Source organism: Lithobates pipiens, unplaced genomic scaffold, assembly GCF_037356315.1.
Source record: "Lithobates pipiens isolate NorthernLeopardFrog02 unplaced genomic scaffold, aLitPip1_a1.2 Scaffold_28, whole genome shotgun sequence".
NCBI lineage: Eukaryota > Metazoa > Chordata > Amphibia > Anura > Ranidae > Lithobates > Lithobates pipiens.
In genome coordinates, this window is record NW_027507789.1 from 152,399,536 (window position 1) to 152,421,665 (window position 22,130).

The following is a 22,130-nucleotide window of genomic DNA, read 5'->3' on the forward strand; positions in this document are numbered from 1 at the left end:
AATTTTCAGGGAAACGCAGTAGTCACCGTCTAACAGGAAGTTGGAGTATTTGAAGGTTTGGGGACGCTGAGAGCGGTAGAAGGGACTAGCTGGGAATGTATATTGGAATATTTTATAAAGCAGAGTCCAGTGTCAGGTGTAACATGAAAACAAGGCACTCCCCGGGATTGTATTGGTGGGAATTCCCTGGAGTGTGAAGGAAATGTTGGGATGGGAATTTCCTCTCACTTCCTGTTCTGTCTCTGGGATGACCAGTGAGGAGAACTCTCCTCCTCCCCCGTGAGGGTGATTATCTCTAGAGCTGCCTTTGTAGTATACAATGTCCTCCTCACAGTACGGCCTGTGCCTTCTCTCACTCATGACAGAAGAACGTGTTTCCAGTAAACAGAAAACAATCTCTAACCGGAAATGCTCACACGAGAGGAAACCGCCTCACAGAGCTTTTCAGTATCGCCTGCCTCATATGGGCATGGCCACGCCCCGTCCGTGTGTTTTTACGCCGCGCGGCTGACGTCATGGGACTCCCCAGGAAAGCCACTCCCTAGGAAAGCCACTCGGCCAAGCCACACCCTAAATGTGGGAAGGGCCTGCGTGACGTCACGTGCGTTTAAAGTCTACGGGCAGCCTTTCGTTGTGTTAGAGCGAATCGGCGACTTCCAGGCTGGTGATTTGCCGAGCTGATCGATTAGCGGACCAGATCGATAACAATGGGGCAGCTGTTTACTAAACTTATGAGCATTTTCGGTAATAAAGGTGAGTGTGATGTATGGAGGTGATCGGAGTGATTGGGGAGGTGGGAGAAGTTTTCTGATGATCATTACTCGGAGTATTGTGGAGTCCTCCTGAAGGGATGAAGGGTCACACTGGCCATACACTGACATTCATTACAAGGATCTTTACGTTGGGGGAGCAGTAAAAACAAGTGGTTGATCCGCATCCCCCCCCCCCCCAATGGCCCATACACACGATCTGAATATTGTACCACCTTTTTCACTTAGTGGTCACAAGTAGAAAGTGAATAGGTGAGTAAAGTCCCGAAAAGTCTCATACAACAGAAAACAAAATCAGAAGTGATGTCATGTATTGTAATGTATTTGTATTGTATTCTCTGAAGACAACTATACTGACTAAACTAAAATCATACGATCTTTTGTGCTTGTCCGATCGAATAATGAATGATCTGTTGTGATCGGCTCTCCAAAGTAGTGTACACATCATCCGATTATTGTACGATTCTTCCTCGGATGGCAGTTTTCATACGATATTCGCATCGTGTGTACGGGCCATAATGCTGTGAAGGCAGCTGGATGGTGATTTATTATTGTGGTTATTCGTGATTTGATGTACACACGCTTTTTTTATTTTTTTTCAAGAATGGTGCGTTTGGCATCAGTACCGCCCACCAGACATGACCCATTCTACTCAATGGGGCTGTGCCAATACTGGCCTTCAGGTGGCTGTGGTATGGACTTCTAGGAGTTACACTAGGCAGTGAGGAGGTGACTAATGCTTCCCGACTGCCAGTCAAAAACCCTCTGGAAAGCGATCCAGCACAGATCACTAGGCAGAACGGGGAAATGCTTGTTTACATTAGTATCTCCCCATTCTTCCTCATCGTGGGACGATCATGGGTATCCCCGTGGACATCGAGTCCACATGACCCACGATCGCGGTCACAGAGCCCCCTCTTAAAGGGTAACGTACAGGTACATTAATCTGCCTGTATGTGCTCTTCTGCTGCAGTATATCTGCGGGAAGCCGCTAGGGTGTCTAATATGTGTGTGTGTGTGTATGTATGTATGTATGTATGTATGTATGTGTGTGTGTATATATATATATATATATATATATATATATATATATATATATATATATATATATATATATATATATATGTGTGTGTGTGTGTGTGTGTGTGTGTGTGTGTGTGTGTGTGTGTGTGTGTGTGTGTGTGTGTGTGTGTGTGTATGTATGTTTGGGGGTTCTAAGTAATTTTCTAGAAAAAAAAAAAAGATTTTAACTTGAAACCAACAAATGTCAGAAAAAGGTTTGGTGTTTAAGTGGTTAAACTTTCTTCATTTACACACAAAGTCTATTCCATTGACAGATTGTTACAATGTTTAGACTTAGTTCCACTGCTAAAGAATGTTGTCATTCTTTGCAGACTGCCCATGTTTTTTCTTTCTTTCTTCCTTTCTTTTTGCTGTTAGACAGAATCGTGAAAAACTTTTTTGTCAAGATCGCAACGGGAAAAAAATATAGCGCAAACGATTAATCATGCAGCTGTACAGCAGATGGATGAATCTCTAATGTATTGTGCACCAAAATAAATTTTCTGGATCAAAACTGAAAATTCAGGATGCACTTGGCCAAAAAACTGAAATGGACAGTTGTGTGTTTTGAGCTAGTAAACTTATTTTTTTCCCCTACTTTTTTATAAGTGATCACATACCTTCTGTTCTCAGCGACATAAATGGCTCAGAGAGCTGGGGGGAAGAGAGACAGCAGAACACTAGTCTTCCCAGTAAAAGGCTGGGCAGTGGGTGCACGTCAGCAGAAGTCTGATCATTGGAGTAGAGCAGGCTGAGTTCCCAGCACAGTTGGAGAATTGGCCACGCTGAGTTTTCATGTCTAGTGTGGTCAGCTACTGATAGGAAAGCAGGACAAGCAGGAACACCAGGGAATTCACACAAAGGAAGGAATACAAAGAGAACAGGATACGTTCTCATAGAAGTATATGGTACAGCAGGCACATATTAGGAATATGAAATATTGGGTTTACATATTCTTTAAACCTGTTTGGGTGCTCTTCTGAACCCATGTGGCCAAGGAAGCTGGGGCCTGTAATGAATGGGCCATCATCTGCGAGGGGGGCATTCCCTGCCCTGCAGCCGCACATACACAAGCCCCCGGTATATGTGCATGGTGGGAATTCCCCCACTACCAATGATTGGCCCATTCATTACAGGCCACAGCTTCCCTGGCCATGTGATTTTTGGAAGGGCATTCAAACATGCCCTAGCTGCTCTACTGGTGACCACCATTGCATGAACGACAGTGAGGGGAAATCCAAAATGTTAGCATCCTCAAAACAAAAGGTAAAGGGTAAATCTTCTATTGGGACAACTGAAGGGGAACTTCCTTCACTTTTGGGATGTTTCTTATTTTTTCCTGTGGTGTCTCGGAGAAATGAAGTGAAGAGGAATTTACCCAAAATGTGCCTGAGATGGGTGATGTGAGTATCCAAAACTTTTCAGGAAGTAGGAGGAAAATAATTCTCACTTAGGTGAAAAATAACAGTATGTACCGGGAGAGGATCTCCTGTTAGGCCCCTTTCACACATGCAGACATTATGTCCGTATTTCATCCATCCGTTTGCGGATGAAATACGGACATGCATGCATTCCTATGGGATAGCGGGTGTCTGTGGATGAACGTCCGCCTCCACTATTGTCCGATTCTGCAGACGGAGGAAAATCCTATTTTTCTATCCGTCTGCAGAGCGGATCGGATGAACACGGACAGACGGTCCGTGTTCATCCAATCCCCCATAGAGGAGAATGGAGAGCTGACAGGGTGGTCCCTGCACAGTGTGCAGGGACCGCCCTGTCATCCGCTGGCTCAGCGGGGACAATGGAGCGATCCCCCGCTGAGCAAGCGGATCATCACAGGGCAGATCATTACTGATCCATCCCATGTGAAAGGGGCCTAAAGGGTATTACAGGGGAAAGATTTTTCTTTTCCGATTTGTGTGTGGGGGATATGTAAAGTATCTAAAGGAATTTGCCAGCCTGCTTAAGTAGGTCATCATTTCTCAACCTTTTTTACCCCGGAGGAATCCTTATAAGGTCTATGGGAGACCCCATCAAGAACAAGTCATTGGAGGACAATGAGGAAAATGGCCCTCATGCTGACCACAGACAGGATGAATTTCAGCTGGTTCAGCCGGAACTGTCCGAGATTCGTCCCCTGTATGGGCAGGTTGAATGTACCAATTTGATCAATGCTGCCGGATTTTACCTGCGATTATCGTTAGCCAATGGTATAGCTGCTAGCATTAACCACTGTTTTCCTGGTGGGGACTCTGCGGGAGGGATTCCCCCATCAACACCGACTGTGATTGGGGAATCAAGAAAATTTTCTATCCTGCAACCCGTAGTTGCAGGAAAGAAATTCGCACCATGTAAAGCTGTCCTTTATATTGGTGACCAATGGGAAAAATGCCCACGTTACAGTGGTAGTCAGAATGGCTTCCTTATAGAGAAATAAAGATAACTTTTTGAGATGCCGCAGGCTCCACCAAGTAGCAATTGAACTATGCAGACACCATCACATGGGAGGTCAACCAGCCACTTCCCAAGGAAGCCCCTACAATCTCTGGAGTTACTCTAGTCTTCCATAGAACTCTTGGTGGCAAACCCATACTATATTTAAATTGTTTAAACCTTTTGGAATTTCTTCCCATATATTCATTCTACTTTTACCCCAGAGGAACCCTTGAAATGTCAGATCTAGGAAGGAGCAATTCATGGGGGAGCAATAGGGCAATTAATCCCCTTGCAGTGGGAGTCAGAATGCCACCATCACAGAGTAACAAAAGGAGAACTGAAGTCGTTCCACTGGCTCCTCCAAGTGGTATTGGCCCTAGAACTATGCAGCTACCATCAACTGGGAGGACAACCAAGGAAGCCCCAGTTACCTGTGGAGGAGCCCTAGTCTTCCACAGACCCCTAATTAAGAGTGGCTGATGTAGACAAGCACATGCTGTATTAAAATGGTTTACAAATGTTGGTACTTGTCCCCTCTTGATCTACTGTAAACTTTGTGGACTTGTTTGTTTATCTTCTGCTCTTCAGCAATTCTGGATTGAAACAAGTCCTACTGGGATTTATAGTTTTGCAACAGCTGGATGGGTCTAGACTGCCATCTTCACCACTGAGAGTCATAGGTCATGGTGATAAAGTATTTTTCATTTGAGAAGTGCTTTACAGGCTATAATTCACTCTTCTCTGCTGTTGTCTTGATGCTTTTTGTGTTCCTCACCCTCATTACCCTTCTCCTTTAGAGGCTTGTGTTTGCTCCATGACTTTTTTGTCTCGCTGGTTGTGTATAGAGCCTCTTCCTTTGCTGCGGGCTATTATTATCTCTGCATAGTTGAATGTAAATGGGTTTTAGACCCTGGTGTTTTTCTACAATGGTCGGGGAGGGGGTGGCTGTTACAGAGTTTTCTTCTGCTTCTCACAAGCTACTTTCCAGCCCAGAATGTTTTTACAGTTCAGACATAGCTTGCATTCCTTTCTCTCCACATCTGTCAGACTTTTCTAAGTAGAGACCTAAAGGGGAGGAGGAAAGCGAGGTTTGCCAAGGGCCCTTAAAGAAGCAACTTTTTTTTTTCCTCCAGTTTTGGACAGCGTGGAAGGGTTATCAGCCCTATTAGCTTTTTATTGCGGTTTGTCTGCTGGATAGATTTGCTCTCTTTGTCCTTAGTGACCTTTTTGTCTCCAAGGATTAAATTCAATAAATCTAAAATTATTGAGTTGTCACAGATTGGCCGATTCATGTTAAATTGGCCTGTCGCCACCTGCTCGGTAAGACTGGATTCACACCTATGCAGTTTTAGTGCTTTTTGCTGATTTGCATTGCAGCCCATTTAACATGATTTCCTATGGAACATGTTCTGTAGAGCAAATCTGCAAAATGCAAAAAGCACTAAAAATGCATAGATGTGAATCCAGCCTAAAAGCTGATCTTTCAATTGACTTTTGTTGCAGGCACTAGGCAGAAAGTTCTCAGATGTGAACAATGCCTGCATCCATGTGCTGGTTGTCAGAATACAATAGCTGGCATTGCAGATCCCTCCATCCATGCTATTTAGTGTGGATGAGGGGGAATCAAGTGATTCCTCTTGTTCAGTCTGCAGGACTTACCCTTAACCTAAACCCTACTTCTATCTAAAAGTATGTGTTGGCTTCAGGCTGTCCATGTATGTGATTTTTTTTTTTTTTTTTTTTTTTTCTTACCTTCAACCACAGAAAAGTTAATTGCCCTATCAACACAGCCAGTGTTGATTGGAGGGAGGGGGAATCCCTCCCACTAGACTTTTGTGTTCTCCCGGGGGGGGGGGGGGGGGCTGGCACAGGGAGCCTCCCTGCCAGGGGAACACAGTGACTAGTGGCAGTGGCTATCTCAGGCAATCACATGCTAGAAATACACCATACTGGTTGTACCCAAGTCAATAGATGGACTGACTTGGGTACAATCAGTCTGCCCATAGTTATTTGGAATCTTGGCCGGTCCCTGCTGAATGGTCCAAGATATGAACAATCTATGGCCCGTTTTAAGATATAACTGTTTTGTGTGTGTGTAGACGAAATGGCAAGCTCTGTTGCCAAATCTATTATTTTCCAAAGGTACTCTGAGACATGGCATGATTTGTTTTGTTAATTTGGCAGTTGTCTGTGTGCTTCAAAGCAGATCTACTGTTTTCTATGGAACAGACGATCAGTTGGGTTACTCAAATACAGGCATACCCCACTTTTAAGTACGCAACTAAAGCTGGAAAGTGAAAAATCAGGCTCACGGCTGAAAGAAACCAATGAGCTTCCATGTTTTATTACCAAAGCATATTTGAACAAGCTGGGGTTAGAAGCTCATTGTTTTCTATGCAGAAGTGAGCCTGATTTTGCACTTTCCAGCTTTAGTAAATAAACCCCATTGTGTACTTAAAAGTGGGGTATGCCTATACCTTGTACACATGATCAGAAGATCAAAGAGATTATACAATAATCTGATTGTTGGTACACAGCTTTTGAGAGACAATCAAGACTGTTCATTCAACAATATCCTAAGGGACCAACCCAAAACTTTTCTTGGGTGATAACAGAGCGAATAATTTTCATTTAATCAGAACGGAATTCATCTGGAAAAAAAAATAAAAAAATTGTGTGACCAAGACCACGCATGCTCTGAAACAAAAAATACGTTGCATCACTTCCAAAGTTGTATACTGTTGTACGAGAATTTTCAGAACTTTTAGCAACCTCTTCATTTTTCGATATGAGACTAGCATGTAACAAAGGACGATCATTCATCCAATATTCTTATCGTGTGTGTGTGTACGAGGCATAAGGTTGGCCACAGACTGGCAGAATTTGCATTGGAGAATTTGGGTTTACTTTTTTTATGCTGTTGATTTAGTTGATGTGTGGCTGTGGTACATGCATGGTAAAGGCTTATTTTTTCTAAGCAGAAAATACACTAATCGGTTGCAAATAATCAGAAAATCCCCTCATGCAATTATAAGCTCAAGAGTTCTTACTGACTTTTAGTTTTCATTTGCAGTAGATGAGTCAGAACCTTTCAAACCTTTAGCTTTCTGTTTCCTTGTTGAACAGATTTCCCCTTACTTTTCTGTACCGGTGACACCAGGGCTTGAATTGAGAGGGTGTGGGGTCACTGAGAACACACACAACGCATTAAATACCTGACAAACAGTATTCAAACTCCTCTCCATTAAATAAAAAAAAAAAATGTGTTTGTTACAATCTGTGCCTCAATCAGAAAGGTATCCATCACCTCCTGTTCTTGTACAAATAAATTTTTCCAAAATAAAAGAAATGTGGACTTGCGCTTCAACTCATGACATTGGGCTGCAGTTGGACTTTAGGCTGGCCATACACATGATTATTTGATTTATTTCTTTTTCGTTCAGCCTACGAGCTGAACCAAAGATATCTAACCGATTTCCTCCATTCACGATTATTGGCACAGATGGACGCATCTCCCCCTGCTGATTAATTTGGTGGCATTGGCTATCAGAATATCCAAGCCGTGGCTGCAGACAGTCTTCAGTCAACAATTTTCTACGCAGCCCATTTTATTTATTTATTTTTCTCTCAATTCAGGTGGAGTGGTGCCTACAGGGCCACCTATTATTTATTTATTTATTTATTTTTTAGCTTTTTTTGATAACATTTCTGATGAACCGATTGAAATTCACTCGGTGTATGGTCAGCCTAAGTCTTGACTACCCCATGTAGAGGTCCATGAACACTTCGGAAAACGTTACCAAGTTCACAACTGATCCTCAATGTGCCACTTCAAGATGTTTTAATGTACCATTTTCTGTTTCCACGTGTACTGCTCTTCTATCTATGTTGTTGCCACAATAATTAGTAATAATACCCCTTGCCCATTTGTTTTACAGAGCATAAAGTAATCATTGTTGGCTTGGATAATGCTGGGAAGACCACCATCCTGTACCAATTGTGAGTATTTAAAGCCCGTCCTCAGCAGATGGCCTTGGGGCTGGACAGGAAGTGAAAGGCCCTTATCTAGTTCACATATGGCTGCTAATTATGTGTTGGAAAAGGGAAACTGAGCATTAGAATTTCCCTAATTCGTTTGGTAGTCTATGGAGGAAAAGCATTGTCACCCTACAACAGGAAGTGTATTAGAAAAAACAGGCCCTCTTGCCTTTCTCCATAACATAGGGCGAAGCATTAAACCCTTTAAATGAATTTGTACTTCGAGGAGCTTCAATGACGCGTGTTTGTTTTTTATTTCGTTTTTTTTTTTTTTTTATCCCCACTTACCTGTCATCATGGATAGTCATTGATTCACCTAACAAGCAGATCCAGCATAGTCCTGCTGCAATCCTCTGATCAAAGGCAGTAGCCTGGGTCCTGTGCTGCCATTTGGGCCTTTCAACGATATCGAGCTTCTTCTTCAAAGTTCAGGTGTCCAGACTCCAATGACACATGACATCTCCACCTTGCAGCTGCTGTGAGCAGGGACACATCATTTTTTGCCTAGGCAAGAATGTTGACGGGGGGGATGGGGGTGGGAAAATATTGGAAATGGCAAACAAAATTGTAAGAAAGCAGCAGAGTAGGGAGGGAGTGTAGGGAGCTAGAGAGGATCTGGGGTGGTAAAAGTCCAATTGTGCACAACACAAAATTATATCAGTTCTTTACAGTTGTGTAAGAAGAAATTCCTTTTTTAAAAGGGTTGTCATTTTAATCATGAAGGGATGAATTTATTTCATTGATCGTGAATGGAAGAATCAATTACATATCTTTTCATTTTTGAAAGTTTTTTTCATTTAGGTGTTTTGTGTTCCTGGTGGAGAATCTCTCATGTGGCAATTTGGAACACTCCTGGACCTAGAACTACCAGTAAGTCTAACCTTTGTGTTTTTTTTTTTTTTCTTGTTTCCCTATAGTCTGATGAACGAGGTGGTACACACAGCCCCAACTATTGGCAGTAATGTTGAGGAGATCGTGCTACGGAACACACACTTTCTAATGTGGGATATTGGAGGACAAGAGACCCTTCGAGCTACATGGAATAGTTATTACTCCAACACAGAGGTAAGAATCTCCGGATCTCTAATTTTGAATATGCAGTCTGCAAAAGAAGACAAAGCTACTCTGGCCATTACTTTTTCTTAAAGTTGAGCTTCACATGTGATCTGAATTCACATTGGTCCAGCTTGGAATAATGTAAGTATGTATATCTCATACTTGGACCAATGTAGATGCTGACAATCCCTGTAGTAGTCATCTAGATCCTGTGCCAAGTGGTTTCCCCTGTGCACACAGACCACAGGAGGTCACCGACTTGGCACTGCTGCCACTCACAGAAGAAATTACTCTTTGCTACAATGTAAAGTAGTGAGTATACAGCTTGTATAACAGTGTAAATTTGCTGTCCCCTCAAAACAACTCAACACACAGCCATTAATGTCTAAACCGCTGGCAGCAAAAGTGAGTACACCCCTAAGTGAAAATGCCCAAATTGGGCCCAATCAGCCATTTTCCCTCCCCAGTGTCATTTGACTTGTTAGTGTTACAATGTCTCGGGTGTGAATGGGGAGCAAGTGTGTTAAATTTGGTGTTGTCGCTCTCACTCTCTCATACTTGTCATTGGACGTTCAACATGGCACCTCATGGCAAAGAACTCTGAGGATCTGAAAAAAATAATTGTTGCTGTTGCTGTTGCTGTAAGAAGTTTGCCAAGACCCTGAAACTAAGCTGCAGCATGGTGACTAAGACCATACAGCGGTTTAACAGGACAGGTTCCACCCAGAACAGGCCTCGCCATGGTCAACTAAAGAAGTTGAGTGCACGTGCTCATCATCATATTCAGAGATTGTCTTTGGGAAATAGACATATGAGTGATGCCAGCATGGCTGCAGAGGTTGAGGGGTCAGCCTGTCAGTGCTCAGACCATACTCCGCACACTGCATCAAATTGGTCTGCATGGCTGTCATCCCAGAAGGAAGCCTCTTCTAAAGATGATGCACAAGAAAGCCAGCAAACAGTTTGCTAAAGACAAGCAGACTAAGGGCATGGATTACTGGAACCTGTGGTATGATGAGACCAAGATAAACGTATTTGGTTCAGATGGTGTCAAGCGTGTGTGGTGGCAATCAGGTAAGGATTACAAAGACAAGTGTGTCTTGCCTACAGTCATGCATGGTGGTGGGAGTGTCATGGTCTGGGGCTGCATGAGTGCTGCCGGCACTGGGGAGCTACAGTTCATTGAGGGAACCATGAATGTCACAGCACATGTTGACATACTGAAGAAGAGCATGATCCCCTCCCTTCAGAGACTGGGCCACAGGGCAGTATTCCAACATAACGACCCCAAACACACCTCCAAGACGACCACTGCCTTGCTAAAAAGCTGAGGGTAAAGGTGATGGACTGACCAAACATGTCTCCAGATCTAAACCTTATTGAGCATCTGTGGGGCATCCTCAAACGGAAGGCGGAGGAGAGCAAGGTCTCTAACATCTACCATCTCCGTGATATCATCATGGAGGAGTGGAAGAGGACTCCAGTGGCAACCTGTGAAGCTCTGGTGATCTCCATGCCCAAGAGGGTTAAGGCAGTGCTGGAATATAATGGTGGCCACAAAAAATATTGACACTGGGCCCAATTGGAAAATTTCACTTAGGGGTGTACTCACTTTTGTTGCCAGTGGTTTAGACATTAATGGCTGTGTTGAGTTATTTTGAAGGGACAGCAAATTTACACTGTTATACAAGCTGTACACTCACTACTTTACATTGTAGCAAAGTGTAATTTATTCAGTGTTGTCACATGAAAAGATAGAATAAAATATTTACAAAAAATGTGAGGGGTGTACATATGTATGTTTATATTTGTCGGTAAGGGTCTTTGCTTTTGTTTTGTATTTTAATTATTATTATTATTTTTTTCAGTTTGTCATTTTAGTAATTGACAGCACTGACAGAGAACGGTTACCAGAAACCCGGGAGGAGCTGTACAAGATGCTGGCACATGAGGTAGGCTATCTTTCTAAATTTAAATGGTTTGCCTTTTAGCGCATACCTTATAAAGTTTTGGGTAAAAGCTGAAGGAGTAGAAGAAACAGAATGGGGGTAGGCCATGTCAATCAGAATTTAGATGTCTGTTTATAATTGCAAGTTGCTTAAGCTTAAAGATTATTGGGGTCCCTCTTCCAGCAACACAATGCCCCCTCTCTCTCCCTTGTCACTCTGTTGCAACCACTGCCATCTTCTCCCAGCCTTCCTTAAAGAGGAAGTAAGCCCTGATGGGTTTTACTTCCTCTTTATTCCCCTGCAAAGTTAAAAGCATAATGGGCTAGTACGCATCGCATACTAACCCATTATGTGGCACCTGCCTGCAAATGAAGACCGCAGAAGCATCCAATCTCACCTTTCTTCCATCTGGGGCCACGGACTCCGGCTCTGTGACTGGCCAGAGTCGCTTGACCTCACTCATGCGCATGCGTGCGGGTGCCGCCAGTCACTGCACACACTGGGGAAGAAATGGCACAGAGCGCCGATCATCTCTACAAGGTAAATATCTCCTAAACTTCACACGTTTAGGAGATATTTTCAGTACATATAGGTAAGCCTTATTATAGGCTTACCTATATGTAGAAATGTCTCTTACAACCACTTCAAGGAGCCTAATGGCGCGTACACACGACCGGACTTTTCGAGGGACTAGGTCAGAAGGACTTTTGGGCAGTTCCGCTGGACTTTCCGAATGAACGGACTTGGCCACACACAATCACACCAAAATCCGACGGATTGGAATGTGATGACGTACGACCAGACTAGAATAAGGAAGTTCATAGCCAGTAGCCAATAGCTGCCCTAGCGTCGGTTTTTGTCTGTCGGACTAGCATACACACGAATGGATTTCTCGGTCCGGCGGAGTTCCGGTGGAAAAATTTAAAACGTGCTCTATTTCTAAAGTCCGCCAGATTTTTGGCAAGCAAAGGTCCGATGGAGCCCACACAAGATCGAATTGTCTGACAGACTCGTTCCGTTGGACCTTTGCTGTTAAAGTCCGGTCGTGTGTACGCGGCATTAGCTGTCTTGCTTAGCAAGCCAGGGATGTGCACAGGAGTTACTTAGTCCTTTCATCCATGGCTTATGCATTTGTGGCTGCAGTATACAGAAAAATATAGCAGACATACAGGGGTTGATTTACTAAAACTGGAGAGTGCAAAATCTGGTGCAGCTGTGCATGTACATGCCAATTGGCTTCTAACTTCAGCTTGTCCAATTTAAGCTTTAACCAAAAAAACACTGGAAGCTGATTGGTTTCTATGCAGAGCTGCACCAGATTTTGCACTCTCCAGTTTTAGTAAATCCACTGCACAGAGTCTCTTTGGCCATGAAAACCAAGTGCTAGTAATTAAGTTCCACTTTAAAACCAATCTCTGGGGAAAGTAAAAATCCTCCCTTGCAGTGGGCTTTCCCCCTATGCTCTGATGGTGGACTATTCAGCTTCCTCATGTCCAGTGTAAGGCTACCAATCCTGCACTATACTTCATGACAACAGGGGGCCTGCAACCACCAGAGCATAGGGGAGATAAGGATACCTAGAAAACAGGGGACCTGCAACCACCAGAGCATAGGGGAGAAGAGGATGCCAAGACAACAGGGGACCTGCAACCACTAGAGCATAGGGGAGATGAGGATGCCAAGACAACGGGACCTGCAACCACTAGAGCATAGGGGAGATGAGGATGCCAAGACAACAGGGGACCTGCAACCACTAGAGCATAGGGGAGATGAGGATGCCAAGACAATCTATTGGCACAGAGGGAGCAGAGGATATGGTAAGTAAAGGGTTTTATTTTCTGCCCCCCCCCCCCCTCCGACCTAAGCAAGCATTTAACCCTTGCAGTGTGGGGGCAGACTCACTAGAAGGGAAGAATTTAGCTCAGCTCTAAATAGAAGTAGATGACTAGCTACTGTAGGTAATCACTTCTATGTTTCCATTTTTCATATTCAACATATTGGTTCTAAACGAATACTTTTCTTTCGGCAGGATTTGAAAAATGCAGCTGTGTTAATCTTTGCCAACAAGCAAGATGTAAAAGACTCGATGTCTGCCTCAGAAATTTCTTCTTCGTTGGCACTTAGTGCTATAAAAGACAGAGCGTGGCATATTCAAGGGTGCTGTGCTCTTACAGGAGAAGGGTAAGTCTTCCTACTACAAAATTAGAATTTTACCATTTGTTCCTTCTAACATGCCCGTCCTTGCATTTCACAATGTCACAATTGTCTTTGTGGTTGTAGCAGTCGGCTTAAAGGCAGCTTAGCTGTTCTCACAAATAGATATTTGCCTGTTCTACTACCCGGTGTTTAATTAGTACTATTAGATTAATAGTTATAATTAGTAATATTTTAGGTATAAACCTCTCCTTGTTAAATAGTACTTCCTTTTTTTTTTTTTTTGCTCCCCACCACTACACGACTTTTAATGCACACTTGAAATTACCCAATGTTATCTACTGAATCAGCAAAACTAAACAAAACCTTTTTCTTAGAACTGATGCAATACCATCCTTTTGCTTCATATATTATTTTCCACCTGAACTGTATTAGTTCACTGAACTTGAGTTTCCCCTTGCATCGTCATACATGACCTTGCACAGTCATACTGAAACTGTACAGCTGCTTTAGGTTAATGGAGGTTAAATAAAATCTTATTAAAGCATTTTAAAGCTCAGCAACATATTGCATTTTTACTGGTCTGAAAAGTATGCCAACAACTGGGTGATAGGCCCACCTAGCATACATATGTTGCAACCTAGGCAACGTTATCCAAGCTGCAGTGTATGTGTTTTTTTTCCATAATGATTCTTTTCAGCCATATTAATGTTTTTATAGTCCGCTCTTATTGGCTCTCCTGAAAATGGGGTTTATCAAGGCAACAAATAATTCTAATTTGCTGAGTTGTGGCCAATTAATTGTCTTTGGACTCATATCTCTAGCAATGTAGCATTAGTATCACTTTTTATATTCTAAACAATAGGAACTTCTTTTTTTTTATTTTTATTTTTTAAAGCAGTGCTACGCCACCCTTAAAACAATCTACAATATGTGAATTGCATTAATAAAATGCAATCATGCCACAAGGCAAGTCTCATGACCAGTAAATCGTAAATACATGTAAATCCTTCAATTTAATATGAGACCATAAAATTATTTGTGAAATTCAATAAACAGTCTATAAACTTGAAAACAAGTATGCTCCCAGTAAAAATAGGGAATGGATTTGCATCCCAAAAGTTCCAGATCAAGTGCTCTGTGTGCATGCAATTTTCCACTCCTCCAAAGACCACACCGTAGATATTCCCCCACAGGGGTATGCACTCACTCGCAGGTATGGAACCCTGGGCTTATACCAAGGTGGCTCTACTAAGCTTTAATATGCTTGTAGTTTAATCCAGAAATTGGAGATCCCTCTCGATGTATCCAATTCATGGGGAGAATAAAAATGACAGGGATTGACATGGCATGATACCATTTATTAAAAACCACAAAAAAAAAAAGTGTCCACTCACATGTAAAAGTGCCATACCTGGCCCCAGGAATTTGCCAACAACTTTGTAAACTTTCGCTGCTCCGCAATCCTCTGGAGCCAGTGTGCGTTCCACTAGGCGAAAGTGATGAAATACGTGAGCTGCCTGCCCCTACGTGTTTCGTCATCAGGAGGCCTAGTGGAACGCACGCTGGCTCTAGAGGATTGCAGAGCAGCAGCGGTTTACAACAATTTGTTAGCAGATTATTCCCGGTGCCAGGGATTGCACTGTTACAAGTGAGTATTCTGCTACATGTCTTTTGGTTTAATCTTTTTTTTTTTTTTTTTTTTTTTTTAAGTTTCTGATCGGGGTGTTCCCCCCCCCCCCCCCCTTTGCAGGGAGAAGAAACCGCCAGATCGCAGTTCTGTGTTTTTGTATGTAAAGCAGGTGATTGGACACAGCCGGTCAGCAAGTTTCGGCCAAAATCATTGGATGAAATCTGCTGCCAAACTTGTGCAGTGTCCAATCAAATGGACCGGTCACCCACCTGCTCAGCAGGGAGATTCCCCCCCCCCCCCCCAACTGAGAAAGTGGAAATCCTGCTTCACAGAGGCACCCGTGTGAAAGGGGGGGGGGGGGCGCCTTTAAAAAAATAAGACCAAAATTTTGTTCTTATTACAATAAGCAGCACAGATAAATCTCTCACTGTAGCTATTCAATTCTGAAAGCCGACCGTTTTCCACCTTGCTCCTCTTTTTTTGTTTTGTTTTTCCAACCAAAGGATGCCTAATAGGGTGGTGCCAACGGGAGGGGCCACGAACAAATCAAATTTTAGGCCGGTTAAGTCAGAACTGGTCAAAACAATAAGATTATGACCAGCATTCGTTTGCCCCCCCCCCTAGCCTAGTATAGCCAGATGGCTTGTTTATAAATGGTTGCCTTCTTTTCGGCACTGTTTCTTCAGATAAAGAGTTTAACAATGATGGGCAGTCATGGGGAAGCTTTACACTATATAGTATCTACTGGTCAGAAAATAAGGGCTTCAAACCTGCTTCTTGAATTTTGGGAAAAAGATAACTTCCAAAAACGACATAACTTTCCCGTATTACCAAACTATTGTGACATTCTAGACGCTGGTGTGGTAAATTCCCTTTTGTCATGACAGCTTTTTGATTTTAAAAATAACATGAATAGTAACTTATGTAAATGGTAAATGTTGCAAAACCTTAAGTAGCTGCAACTTCTGCTTTTTTGTTATTAACCTATAGATATAATAAAATGTTTAATCCAGTTTCTTTTCTTCTTTTTCAAGGCTTCCTGCTGGGCTAGACTGGCTAAAATCACGTGTCACTGCCAACTGACCACGGCGGGAACTTTATTTTTTGTGCACTGGACACTTTGATAATTTTTTTATTTTTTTTACCTATCGCCTCTTTTATATGGAAGACATAGCTTATTTTATACATAAACGGATGAGGTTTGGAACCATGGTTGCTGAGCTGTGGGAGTCTATTGAACTGAAACAACGGCATAAAGACTTGTAGTTTACAAGATATCAAGACCATTGGAGTATGTTGCAATCTAATGGTGGAACTCAAAGGATGGCATTTGATTCAGACCACCAGTCTTCTCTAAGTAGTTCCTTCCTAAGTCGGCCAAAGATCATATTTTACATTTCCACCTTGCATCAGCAACCTTATTGTAAATCGGCTGCCTATATCGATTGGTGAAGGCAACAGTGGAACTTCTTTGGATACAGAAGGTGCGAGGACCGTTTGGGAGGCCAAAACTGGATGGGGTCTAATCTGCAACTACCACCAATGGGAGGATATTGTTGCCATGGTTGAAAAAGATGTCTGTTATTATTCAACTACCGTATATACTCGAGTATAAGCCGAGATTTTCAGCCTCTTTTTTGAGGCTGAAAGTGCCCCCCTCGGCTTATACTCGAGTCATCGCTGTCTGCCCGCTCGATCAGCGTGTCGAGCAGACAGACAGCGGCCATTCTGATTCAAAAGCCGCGCCTCCGGCTCCCCCTTCGCCTGTGATAGGCGGAACACTGAATTTCCCAGCAGCCTGTGTTCCGCCTATCACGGACTTCGTATCATCCTCGTACTACGGACGAGGATGATACGACGTCTGTGATAGGCGGAACACAGGCTGCTGGGAAATTCAGTGTTCCGCCTATCACAGGCGAAGGCGGCGGCGCAGCTTTTGAATTTTACAATGGCCGCCGACGAACGAAGAGGGCACGGGACGGAGGCAAGGCACAGGACGGCACGGCACGGGACGGGACGGGACGGGACCGGAGGCAAGGCATGGCGGCGAGGCACGGCGGCGAGGCACGGAGGCAAGGAGGCTCGGCACGGGACGGAGGCTCGGGACAAAGGCTCAGGACACAGGTAGGCTGGACACACACACACACACACACACACACACACACACACACACACACACACACACACACACACACACACACACACACACACACACACACACACACACACAGGGATGGATGGATGGATGGAGACACACACACACAGGGATGGATGGACGGACACACAGGGATGGACGGACACACAGGGATGGACGGACACACAGGGATGGACGGACACACACACAGGGATGGACAGGCATGTCTTACCCTCGGCTTATACACGAGTCAATAAGTTTGCCAGTTTTTTTGGGGGTAAATTGGGGGCCTCGGCTTATATTCGGGTCGGCCTATACTCGAGTATATACGGTATATGCAAGAATCCATTGGAAGGTCCAGTGTTCCCTACCTCCAGTCTCTGTACTGGAACTGCAGTGACTGTTGTACTAGTAGTGTAGCTACTAAACACATTTCAAGAGACTGTTCCAGCAAACTTCTCAATCATCCTATGTAGTGATGTTTGGGGGGGGGGGGATTAACATGACCTGTATCCTTTGGAGGGGTCAAAAGGTGTTATTTCACTCATCATTTGGTGCAAGCATTAAAGCCTAAGTTCACCTTTTCGAGAAAATGGTTAAAGAGAAACTTCGGTCCCTTTAAAAAAAAAAAAAAAAAAAAAAAAAAAAAATCATGTAGCTTCTGACTTTTTTTATTTTTTTTATTTAAACAACGACTCTTACCAGTACAGCACTGTCTCCACCCAGGTCGGTTCTTCACTGGGCTTCGGATCTTTGACGCCGCCATCTTGGCTGTGGCTTTCTCCTGTTTCACAGCCAGCTCTTGAGTGTGAATATACAAGATCACCATGGTGAGGCAGCCTCCTGGGACATGTGACATTTCCCAGGAGGGCAGGCAGGGCTTGGGCCAAGCTTCTGTAGCTTTTGCCTAGGCAAGAATTGTGAAGGTGGGTGCGGGTACCTGTCAGAAAAAGGTACCAACTGCCAAAAAAAAAAAAGCAATACAGTTACGGGGGGTGGGAAGAACCTTCAAATATAAAAGTGAAATTCTGCTTTAAAGCAGAGCTCCACCTAAAAAGGGGAAGTTCTGCTGGTTTTGACAGGTACCCACTCCCACTTTTGGCTCAGTTTGCCGCGGTGAACTCCGCCGAGGCTTGGTCCCCCTCCCCCACAGCCTTCTGGGACATTTCACTGGTCCCAGAAGACTGCAGCCCTTCCACAAAGTGCGTCATGTTTCACATATGAGCACTAGGCAAGTGGTTGTGAAGCTGCAAGGCTTCTGACTTAAAAAAAAAAAAAAAAAAAATTGGGGGGGGGGGGGGGGGGGTTATGGGTGGGAGCTGCAGCTCCTTCTTTAAAGGGGCCCCAGTGGAATAAAAAAACAAACTGTGCAGCAATCTAAACCTGTTTTAGTTGTTTTATTATGCCTGTAGGCTATTGGGCACCTCTGGAAGCCTGGCTGAAAAGCTCCCAATTGGCAATCCCTACATCCTTGCCTTGTTGCTAGGATGTGAGCATCCAATTGTTTTCACATCTAGCAAAGTAGTTTTTTTTTTGGCCAGAACTACAGGTATAGGAATAAAATTTTGGTTATCTCCCTGGACCCCTTAACTGCATAAACTATTTTCTGGAAAAGGTGAAGTTGTGTGGGTGTAGCTTGAATCGTGCACATTCTTTCAGTCCTGTGTATATTTTTGTAACACTAGTATTACTACCTCAGCTTTCTTGTAAATGTTACTGCTTCCTATGCACAATCAGTTACAGCATAGCTACATCTTTGGAAAAAAAACTTGCTGAAAAACTGATTTATCATTGCTTATCTGACTAATCTGTACCCACAACTGTGTGGAAAAATCTTGTAGCCAGACTGACAAAAGAATTTGCAATTCTCCTCCCTTATTAATTTTTTTAATTTTTTTTTTTTTTTATATTACTTGTGTATATTTATCATTACCTTTCTTTGAATGGTCTATAATGCACCATTGAGCAGAGTAGGCCCCTTAGACAGGTATTGGGTCAACATTTTCACCTCTGTCTATGTACAGTTTTTCAACTATTTTAATTGTTATTTATGTTTTTTTGTTTAATTTTTTTTTTTTAATGATGTCAGACTTGTAGAATGTCTTTTGTATTATTCTGTGATACCTGCAGGACCGTGCCTTATGGCTGTTACACAAAGGTTAAAAAGAACAAGGTGTTTGGTATTAAGGCATTTCATTGGTGCTATGAACCCCTATGGTTAGGGTCATTGATTTGTAAGCGTTAACCCTTTCTGTGCCCGGCTGTGCAGTGTGGTGTGCTGGCAATATGGGCACACAGGACTACCAGCATTAAACAATGTTTTCTATTCTTGTACCATCTGTGACTTTTTTTTATTGGGAACAGTGGGGGATGGGGATAAACTTAAAGGCATGTTCACCCTTGACATAAACTGGCCCATGCAGACAAGCAATCCCAGTTTAAACCTAAGCACAATTTTTGCAACTTTGACATGTGCTAGTAACACTGTACATATCATCACAAATTTTTTGCATCCAGATGGATTATACCTTTTTTGTTTTTCAAAACAAATTGGACTTTCATTTGGTGGTAAATGTCCTCCGTCATCCTCCCTCCTTCCATTCGCTAGGTAGGGTGTCTGCTTAAAAAAAAAAAAAAAAAAAAATATATAATGTTTGGGGATTCTGAGTAATTTTCTAGTAAAAAAAATTATGAATTTTACATGCTCTTTGTCAGTTCAGTGCACGATACTACACATTACTGTGCCGACTCTTCTCAGCTCACCTCATGTTTGTGGGTCTGTGCATTGCGGCTTCTCTGTTCGTGGTCTTCCCCAGCGGTACGCGCTCACTGTCACAGGTAGTATTCAAACCTTTTCGTATCATGTGCAATCTTGCGATTCGTTATGCTTCCTATCCTGCATCACTTTTGTAAAAAAAAAATAAAAAACAAACAAAAAAACTGCCTCCGAGTTGTTGTCGGTCATGTCCCGACATCATTTGGCACTAGAGTTGCCACCTCATCCCTTTAAACCCGAACACATATGAATTACACAGATTCTGAAGGCTCATTTAATGCAGATAAGGCAACAAGTGAGTTAAATTACCACCTTTATCAGCCTCAGAACCTGTGTCATTCATATGTGTTCGAGTTTAAAGGGATGAGGTTGTAACTCTATGTGGCAGAAGTGTAGTACATTCGTAAGTTCCTTCTGCCAAACATACGATAAATTTGTAAAGCCAAGCCTTCGAGCCGCTGTCGGTCTTTGTCCGATATCACTCGCCATAGGCTTCATGGACCCACCTGGTGTCTTGTCTGCACTTGATTAGCCTGGGTGGTTGGTAGGTGTTTGGTTTCAGAGCAAGGCGTGGCATGCACTCTACATCCAATTCATATCAGATTAATTTAATACTCCTTACTACCGATTCGTATCGGAGTCAATTTCTCTTTACAACCGATTCGTATTTTAGTTCCCGCAGCAGAACTTACGAATCATTTGTACATGGTTCTTCTCTCATTTATTTACTAAACCAAAGTTATTTTCTGTGATTCATGCATGGCGCCACACCACACTCTTCTGATGTGTTGCACACCCGCTCCAGTCCAATGCAAACCCAGTTGCATGGTCACTGTTGCAGGTAGGATTCGTTACGGTGTTTGTCATGTCAAAATGTGTGGCTACTCATGGTGTCGCCCGTGCCATGTGTCCAGTTCCCGCAGTGGAACTTACAAATTATTTGTACACACTTCTCGCTTTCTGTTTTTTCTACACCGAACCTTGTTGTTTTGCCTCATGCACGGCATCACGCCACACCTTCCTGATATGTTGCACTCCAGCTACAGTCTGCCGCAAACTCACTCACATGGCCCACTGTCGCAAGTAAGATTCTTTCTTTATGTCCTATCAATTCTTTACCATTAGTTGTCTCCCATATCGTTCGTTAGTTGGCCCTACGAATCAAACAGATGTCCTTATCCCTTATACTGCTCGCTTAAGGTTACAGCAAGCCGCCAAACAACAGGTGTTTCTATCCTTTTCTCAGTAACCCAATTCTCATTCGTTGTGACCCTTGCAGCCATGCAAAACCATCTCAGCAGCCTGTTGCTCTTGCTGCGACCCTTGCAAATGCAATATCAGCTACCCCTCACTCATAAAAAATAATAATATATAATAAACCTTTACCACCTGACACCTGTTGAGACTCTTGTAACCATGCAAAATCGTCTCGGTAGCCTGGCACTCTTGTTGAGACCCTTGCAAAATGCAACATTGTCTCAGCAAACCTCTCACTCATCAAAAAAAATGAAAATTAAATTGAAAAAATAAATAAATAAAACCCTTTGCCACCACGCAATCTCGGCCTAGCAACTGGACACCTGTTGAGACCCTTGCAACCAAGCAAATCATCTCAGCAGCCTGACACCCTTGTTAAGACCCTTGCAAAATACAACATCGTCTCAGCAACCTCTCACTTGTCAAAAAAAAAAAAAATAATAATTTTATTTTATATATATATATATATATATATATACACACACACACACTCGTCAAGACCTTTGTGACCACGCAGTCTCGCCCCAGCAACCTGACATTCATTGAGACCCTTGCAGCCAGATAAATTGCCTTAGGCCCCATGTACACTGCAGCTGGTAAGCAAACGTTTAGGAGGAGTTGGGCTTTTCTTTTTTTTTTTTTTTTTTTTTTTTTTTTTCCCCTCTCAGCTGCCCCTGAACTCTCCTCTATGCTATCTTATCAGTACATGTACACAGGGTCGTTTATAGGCAGCTGAGTTTACAAGATGTTTTTGGAACACCAACAAAAAAAACAAAATGGGTTCAGACGGATGTTGAGAGGCATTTGAAACGTCAAATCACCCCAGCAACCTGACACCCTTGCACCTACGCAATATCATCTCCAG

General features: G+C 43.1%; 1 protein-coding gene across 2 annotated transcripts; it reads left to right on the forward strand.

Moving 5' to 3' along the window:
• Nucleotides 1-596: 596 nt before the first annotated feature.
• Nucleotides 597-16,688, forward strand: LOC143935669 (ADP-ribosylation factor-like protein 5C). Of its 2 annotated transcripts, none has more exons than XM_077459708.1 (6): nucleotides 597-753; nucleotides 8,207-8,267; nucleotides 9,224-9,371; nucleotides 11,231-11,314; nucleotides 13,341-13,492; nucleotides 16,133-16,688. In XM_077459708.1, the coding sequence occupies exons 1-6, from the start codon at nucleotides 708-710 to the stop codon at nucleotides 16,179-16,181; spliced, it is 540 nt and encodes a 179-aa protein (XP_077315834.1). In that variant the 5' UTR covers nucleotides 597-707; the 3' UTR covers nucleotides 16,182-16,688. The 2 variants fall into 2 exon arrangements, with proteins under 2 accessions (XP_077315834.1, XP_077315835.1); XM_077459709.1 differs by having other exon boundaries at nucleotides 620-744.
• Nucleotides 16,689-22,130: the final 5,442 nt, after the last annotated feature.

What these genes read in the sequence shown, in the direction of transcription:
- LOC143935669 (XM_077459708.1), top strand. Translation starts at nt 708, where the DNA reads ATGGGGCAGCTGTTTACTAAACTTATGAGCATTTTCGGTAATAAAG. An exon ending in GAGCATTTTCGGTAATAAAG is followed by an intron (nt 754 to 8,206) that starts GTGAGTGTGATG and finishes TTTGTTTTACAG; the next exon opens with AGCATAAAGTAATCATTGTT. An exon ending in ACCACCATCCTGTACCAATT is followed by an intron (nt 8,268 to 9,223) that starts GTGAGTATTTAA and finishes GTTTCCCTATAG; the next exon opens with TCTGATGAACGAGGTGGTAC.